The 7,510-nt window shown below is 43.0% G+C and overlaps 1 protein-coding gene across 1 annotated transcript; it reads left to right on the top strand.

The window, feature by feature from the left end:
* Positions 1-416: 416 nt before the first annotated feature.
* LOC136627114 (WD repeat-containing protein 55-like) lies at positions 417-7,277 on the top strand. Its single transcript, XM_066602050.1, has 3 exons — positions 417-512; positions 3,363-3,532; positions 6,803-7,277. The coding sequence occupies exons 1-3, from the start codon at positions 426-428 to the stop codon at positions 7,137-7,139; spliced, it is 594 nt and encodes a 197-aa protein (XP_066458147.1). The 5' UTR covers positions 417-425; the 3' UTR covers positions 7,140-7,277.
* The last annotated feature ends 233 nt before the right edge of the window (positions 7,278-7,510 follow it).

Genomic DNA, 7,510 nt, shown 5'->3' with positions numbered 1-7,510 from the left:
CTGCAAGGTAGCATCGAATGGGTCTATTAAAAAAGTGGTGACATATATAACCCACAAATACCGATGTATGTTTGAAGGTTTACATTTGGTTTTTGTACCGTTTTTGGTGGCTGACAGCATGTTGGGGATAGTTTAATGGGTAGACAATATGTTGGTTCATAAATGTTCATGGACAAATGACTGCAATCTTCACAATGACCACTAGATGCCGCTACAGTATAAGGTATTCTACAACCTGGCCACCAAACCACATTTTGAGTTGTGCCATCTTGTTCAGTATCTGCATCTTGTGCTTCAAGAAACATATTTGCTGTCTGTTAAAACTAATTAGGCAAACAAAAAATTGTACAGTTATTTTAGTGAAATGCATTTCTTGCACAAATAACCCAGTAATCGTATTTGTTTCTCCTAGTGGAGATGGAACGATGGGAGTGTTCAACATAAAGAGACGCAGGTTGGAGTTGCTTTCAGAATACCAGAGTGGAGACTTGACATCTGTAGCTATAATGAAGGTTGGTTGTGCATTGATTTCTGAAATACCTTAAAGTTCTTTTAAGATGCCCACTGTATCCCTGTGCCAAGTGGCACATAAAACATTCTTCCGTTTGTATAAGAAAAGCAATGCTGCTCCGACCCCTGTGTAGTATTAAACTCAATGAGAGCTGCATCTGCACTTACAAGCATGGGTCTTACACTCCGCACCCCTGTGTCTAGTGGTGCTGACAACAGCCGTCCAATAAGCTGATCGGCTGGGGTCCCGAGTGGTGTACCCCAAATATTGATTATCTATTTCCCTGGAAACTCCCTTTGTCTTTCCTGATAAGTTTTGTTCTTGAGACCTTCCACCATTTTTGTAGCCCGTCTTTGGACTTGTTCTGTTTTGACAATGTCTTTCTGTAGGTGAGGTCTCCAGAACTGGACACACCACTAAATTGCTTATTTATACAGAATTTCAAACCTTCTTACAAAGATTCGTGCCCAAACATAAGGCTGAGTAAAGATGCAACCTCCTTAATCTTGTGCGACAGCAATCGCTGTACTGGTATTTCTTATGAAGGCGGCTGCCAACTTTTTGTTCTACTTCCCATAATGACACAGTGGACTTGTACTTGTAAAACAGGACCGCAGCCTGAGCCAATCACAGCATTCTCTGTGGAGGCGGGGTATTCAACCCACGTTACCAGGAAGAGAATGCTCGCCCAGCGCTGAGGATGACATGGAAGACTGCCGGAGCGCCTGGAGAGCAGCGAGAGGGACCGGGACAGCGCCTGCTAGGTAAGTATTAAGACACCCCTGAAAATAAGACGCTGTGCCTCTTTTGGGGCAAAAAATTTATTTTTTTCGGAGAAACGCGGTAGAAAGATCGGTGCTAAATAGGTGGAAGGGGAGAAACTCCATTATAGTGCATAGCACTCCATATTATGTTATGGAGCAGCTACGTTTTATGGCTCCTTCACACAGATGCTCGCCGTTTTGGTCCGTGAAATATGCAGTGTTTTCATAGACCGACGCTGTGTGCAGTCACTGCGGATTTGTACCTTCTTGCATTTCATTGTATTTTATACGTGAACACGGTGAATATACGTACAAAAATACAAGTAGGTCCCATTGATTTTTCCTGCCTTAATGCGTAAATATGCAGTAAATTGCATGAGTATTTAAGCGATCCAGTTAACGTTAACCCCTTCCCACTCCAGCACATACATTTACGTCCTGGAGGGTCGCAGGGCAACCTCTCTTCATACAGCGCGGGCGTCAGCTGTTTATTACAACTGACACCCGCGGTCAATAGCCGCAATCGGCCATATGGCGGTCCGCGGCTATTAACCTTTTAAATGTCGCTGTCAATTCTAACAGCAGCATTTAAATCCCCTGAACAGTGTTTCGGGGTCCCGTACGGCCCCCCTGCAGTGGGATCAGAGGATCCGTGCAGGTTTCATGGCTGCCGGGAGCCTTCTGATAGGCCCCAGGACTGCCTATCAAGCCATCCTCGTGGTATAGCATTACGTCATACTGCAGGAGCGATCAAAGCATCGCATGTTGTAGAAAAGTAAAAAAAAAGATCAAAAAAGTTTTATTAATTGTAATTAAAAAAAAAGTAATAAAAGTTTAAATCACCCCCCTTTTGCTATATGTATATTAAAAAAATCAAAATCATAAAAGAAAAATCCTGAAAAGTCAGATCTATCAAAGTAGCACATTATTTACCCCGTACGGTGAATGTCGTCCGAAAAAAAAATAAAGAACGCCAAAAATGCACTTTTTTAGTTACCCTGTCTCCCAGAATAAATGCAATAAAAAGCGATCAAAAAGTCGTATTTATTCCGAATCGGTACTAACGGAAACTACAGGACATCCCGCAAAATGAGTCCTTGCTCAACCACGCCGACGGAAAAATAAAAAAGTTATTGTGTGCAGAAGATGGCGGCAGAAAATAAGTGAAAAAAATTAAATGTCTTTGAAAAAAAAAGACTAGTACAGTAAAAAAAAAAAACCTATACAAGTTTGGTATCGTAGCAATCGTACCGACCCATAGAATAAAGTTATGTCATTTTTGTTGCAGTTTGTGCGCCGTAGAAACAAGACGCACTGAAAGATGGCAGAATGTTGGGTTTTATTTTCATTTTACTCCACTTAGAATTATTAAAAAGTTTTTCAGTACATTATATGGTGCTTTAAATAGCACCGTTGAAAAATACAACTCGGCCCGCAAAAAACAAGCCCTCAGACAGCGACGTCGATGGATAAATGAAGGAGTTACGATTTTTTTAAAGTGGGGAGGAAAAAACAAAAATGGGGGGAAAAAGGGGTCCGCGTCATTAAGGGGTTAATGGGCAATTTCAATCTGTAATGCAGACAGAGTTGGACATGCTGTGATATATATATTTTTCCCACCCACATAACATACACGTGTCTGAATACCCCAAAAGAAATCAGTGGTGTTTAAGCCGTCCTAATTACATGCATGAAAAGTATACACGTTATACCGAGCGCAAATACAGTCATGTGACCGAGCCCTTATGGACGGCCCGTTACAGGCAACCATAATGCTGATGTGGCCCTCGGTGACAATTAGTTTTGATACCCCTGATTTAAAGGGTAACTGTGTAAACAAACCATAGTGACATGTAAGGGGTTCTGATCAATGGTAGCTCTATCAAACTATCATTTTGGTTGAAATCCATTTCAGTCTGATGTCTATGGCTCCTTAAGCTCACGTTCAGTCTGAACAGCAATGACTTAGACTGATTGTAAGTTGTGTACAGGGTGTTGTCGTGTGATGTGCGTGCACCTAGTGGTAACGGGGGGGAATGCAGATCTTACTTAGATTTCATATCTTTCCTTTCTTTCTCCGTCTTTAGAGAGGTAAAAAAGTGTCTTGTGGCTCCAGTGAGGGGACGATCTATCTGTTCAACTGGAATGGATTTGGAGCAACGAGTGATCGTTTTGCTGTGAAGGCGGAGTCCATCGACTGTATGATCCCTATTAATGATAACATAGTCTGCACAGGGTCCATGGACGGCATCATCAGGTCAGTAGTCCTATTTACCTGTTATGTAAGCTGCTGACAGAGAGGTTAGAGACTTCCATCCCCGCCATCGAGTAAAGCCATCTGCAGCGGTGTGACGCCACAAGTTGCATTTCACTGAACCCTTTTTCATTCACACATGAGTAACGGATACGGGGCTTGTCCCACTGAAGTCAATAGAAGGTCCTTGTTTTTGCCATTGCTGCATATTAGCTCCGGCCATGCCAGCACCAAGATGTGTAAGTGTGTGCACATCCGGGACCCTGTCCAAGACCCCCGGACAGGACAACACCCCTGCAGCTCCCGGGATTAAATGCAGTACTTTAATTACCAAACAGATGCAACATTTTATTGTACAGTAGTAGCCATTATGTTATAGGGCAGTTTTATTGTACAGTATATACTATGGCCCCTCTACACAGGAGCCATAGGTGCTCCTACTGTACAATAAAACTGCCCTATAAGATAATGGCTTTCATCCGACAGCAGAATGTTTGTCCACTACAGTATGTGTGTGTATATGTATATATAAATGTATGTGTGTGTATATGTATATGCTTGTGTATATGTATATATAAATGTATGTGTGTGTGTGTGACATATATATACATACACAGAAACGGGCAATCTCTGGTGTCCTGTCCATGTGAGGCAGATATAATATATGGCATTGTTAGACACTGCGGAGTATCTCCTTACTGATGTATGGACCAGTCTTTCCATGAAGCATATAGTTTTATGGCAGTCACACTATAGGCGGCCATCTGGTACTGCAACTGTTAAATACCACTTAACACACCAAAGTCATGTAAATCCTCAACCAAGTACACACGATGGTAAGGTTCATGTGTGACATTCTCTTAATGTATACATATAACTACCCAGAAGCTAGAATTGGCCAAACGTATGTTAGAAAAGTGTCCTTAGGACTGATATTCTTCGGTATACTTTTGCCTTAAAGGGGTTGTCCCGCGCCGAAACGGGTTTTTTTTTTTTCAATAGCCCCCCCGTTCGGCGCGAGACAAACCTGATGCAGGGGTTAAAAAAAAAAACCGGACAGTGCTTACCTGAATCCCCGCGCTCCGGTGACTTCTTACTTACCTTGTGAAGATGGCCGCCGGGATCTCCTCCCTCGGTGGACCGCAGGTCTTCTGTGCGTTCCATTGCCGATTCCAGCCTCCTGATTGGCTGGAATCGGCACGTGACGGGGCCGAGCTACGAGGAGCCGCTCTCCGGCGCGAGCGGCCCCATTCAGAAAAGAAGAAGACCGGACTGCACAAGCGCGTCTAATTGGGCGATTAGACGCTGAAAATTAGACGGCACCATGGAGACGAGGACGCTAGCAACGGAACAGGTAAGTGAATAACTTCTGTATGGCTCATATTTAATGCACGATGTATATTACAAAGTGCATTAATATGGCCATACAGAAGTGTATACCCCCACTTGGTTTCACGGGACAACCCCTTTAAGTGTACTTAAAAAAGTGTAGTTGACAGCACTTTACAGTACAACTATGTGGCAAAAAATGTATTCCATGCAATATATATATATATATTATAATTTTTATTTATTTTTTTACAAACATACATCTGGATCTAGCTGGGTTATAGACTTCACAGGGTAATTTAAAACAGTCCTACTAAATAGATTGCCTGGATGTGGTATGAACCTAGCCTAAGGCCAAATTCACATGAGCGTGTATATATATATTTGCACTGCATTTTTGCTCTTAGGGCATTGCATATTTTACTGTTTTTACTGTATGTTTTGCGCACGCAGAGAAACCCGCTGCCACTGTCCCGTACATTGAAATGACTATTCAGTCTAATCAGTTTCATATATTCTACAAATGCTCATGAAAATAGGACATACTGTAGATCTTCTCCCATGACAGAATTGCGCACGCAATATGCGTACTTGTGGACGAGCGCATTGATATCAATGGGTTTTATTCACTGCATATTGCCGGCGCAAATATGGTCATGTGAATCCGGCCTTAGTGTGTAGTCCAGGTCTTCTGTACAGCTGTTTTTAGGCTAAAGTTTTTTGTGTTGATCACACTACTAACAACGACGTGTCTGTCCGTGCGTGAGTGAGTGGATTTCTGAGTGACCTACATGCTCCGCCCTTGATCACATGACGATGACGTCATCAAAGCTTTTTCAACCCCCGTTAGGGAGTTGCATGCTCTGCACCTGATCACATGACGGTGACATCATCACAGGACCTGTAAGCACACGGCTGCTGTCCAGCTAGGTGTTTGTTAATATTCTATAGCAACTGAGGCTGCAGGGTGTCTGTAGACATATTATTATATTCCACAACACTTCTGCTCGATTCGCAACCTGATTGGTTGTTTGGGTTGGCTGGTTCACAGCGATTGGTTGTTTGGGTTGGCTGATTCACAGTGATTGGTTGTTTGGGTTGGCTGATTCACAGTGATTGGTTGTTTGGGTTGGGTCGAGCAGAAGTGTTGTGGGATAAAAAAAATATGCGGTCTGTAGTCCACCTGTAATCTACACAAGGATGGAGGCCCTTTAATGACGTCACCGTCATGCGATCATGGGCGGAGCATGACTGTGACAACATCACAGGTCCTTCATCTCCAGTGCTGTGCTGTTTGTGATCCCTGCTGTATAGGAAGAACATTGTATGTGGCAAAGATGTGTGTTTGAGGTGCCTCTAGCAGAGCTGTGTGTTTGAGGTGCCTCTAGCAGAGCTGTGTGTTTGAGGTGCCTCTAGCAGAGCTGTGTGGTGCATTTCACCACCAGAAACACTGGTACTATACCTTCCTAGTAATTACTAAGTTGATGACATATGATGCCTCAAATAATAGCCTTGTGTGACACAGAGTGTTAAGGCAGCAGAAATGCAGTCCTAAGCGCTCGCTTACGACCTGAAGGTTGCGAGTTCAATCTCAGCATGATTCAGGTAGCCGGCTCCGAAGTCACTAAAATGTGTACCCAGCTTGGTGGGGGGGCAATAAATTAAATTACTGGAAAGCGCTGCAGAATATGTTGGTGCTACACAAGTAACAATATTTATAAATGTATTTATATAGAAACCAACCATGCTTCCATACATAAGACAAACACATGATGGAGAAAGTAAATAGAATGAATGTCTTGTGTAGGAAAATCGGGCTGAATTGTTATAAATAGGTTAAATAATGTATTTTCTGTGTAAAAATGTTCATGAACACAATTTAGTTTTTTTGCTGTGAAATAATAAATGCAAAACCAGAATTAATTACTTCATACATTTTTCTAGAGCCGTTAACATTTTGCCCAATCGAGTTATTGGCCCAGTGGGACAACATCCCGGAGAGCCCATAGAACAGCTAGCAAAGTTGAGAGATGGCAGATTCTTAGCCAGCTGTGCCCACGACCAGAAGGTGAAGTTCTGGGATGTGTTAAACATTGGCTCAGTTATAGTGGATGTTTACCGGAAGCGGAAGAAAAACCGGCAGCTACAAGCCTTGAGCAAGAAGGCATTTGGAGGAGCTGATGACTTGTTTACTGACTTGCAGGAAGACCAGGCAGAAGCTAAGGAAAAAGAGGATGAGGATGAAGAGGAGAGCGACAGCGATGACTCCGACAGTGATTAAACAGAAGTGTACTGGGCATGTGATGGACATCGGAGTCCTCCGTCTATTAGACTGGACGCAGGCTGTGCATCTACCGGGGACGGTAATGCTACCAAGTCTTATTAACTCAGCGGAACAACAGAATACATATTTTATCTTCTGGCCATTTTTAAAATTTGTAGAGGTGGCACAGGAGTAAACCCGCCACAACACAAGTCAGTGAGTGACATCGCTGTGCCACCAGCCATGATCACTTATGCCCCTGTAGGTACTAGCGCTATTTTGTATTGAACTGATCTCTTCACATGCCTCTGTCATGGTTCTGCTCTACCTACCCGTGCCTGTAGGTGTATGCCAATAATCTACCTTATTATATGGACAGGACTTGTACA

Source organism: Eleutherodactylus coqui, chromosome 5, assembly GCF_035609145.1.
Source record: "Eleutherodactylus coqui strain aEleCoq1 chromosome 5, aEleCoq1.hap1, whole genome shotgun sequence".
Taxonomy (NCBI): Eukaryota; Metazoa; Chordata; class Amphibia; order Anura; family Eleutherodactylidae; genus Eleutherodactylus; species Eleutherodactylus coqui.
The sequence above is the reverse complement of the archived record's forward strand: the minus strand, read 5'-3'. Positions and strand labels throughout refer to the sequence as shown.

What these genes read in the sequence shown, in the direction of transcription:
- LOC136627114 (XM_066602050.1), top strand. Translation starts at nt 426, where the DNA reads ATGGGAGTGTTCAACATAAAGAGACGCAGGTTGGAGTTGCTTTCAGAA. An exon ending in CATCTGTAGCTATAATGAAG is followed by an intron (nt 513 to 3,362) that starts GTTGGTTGTGCA and finishes CTCCGTCTTTAG; the next exon opens with AGAGGTAAAAAAGTGTCTTG. An exon ending in TCCATGGACGGCATCATCAG is followed by an intron (nt 3,533 to 6,802) that starts GTCAGTAGTCCT and finishes ACATTTTTCTAG; the next exon opens with AGCCGTTAACATTTTGCCCA.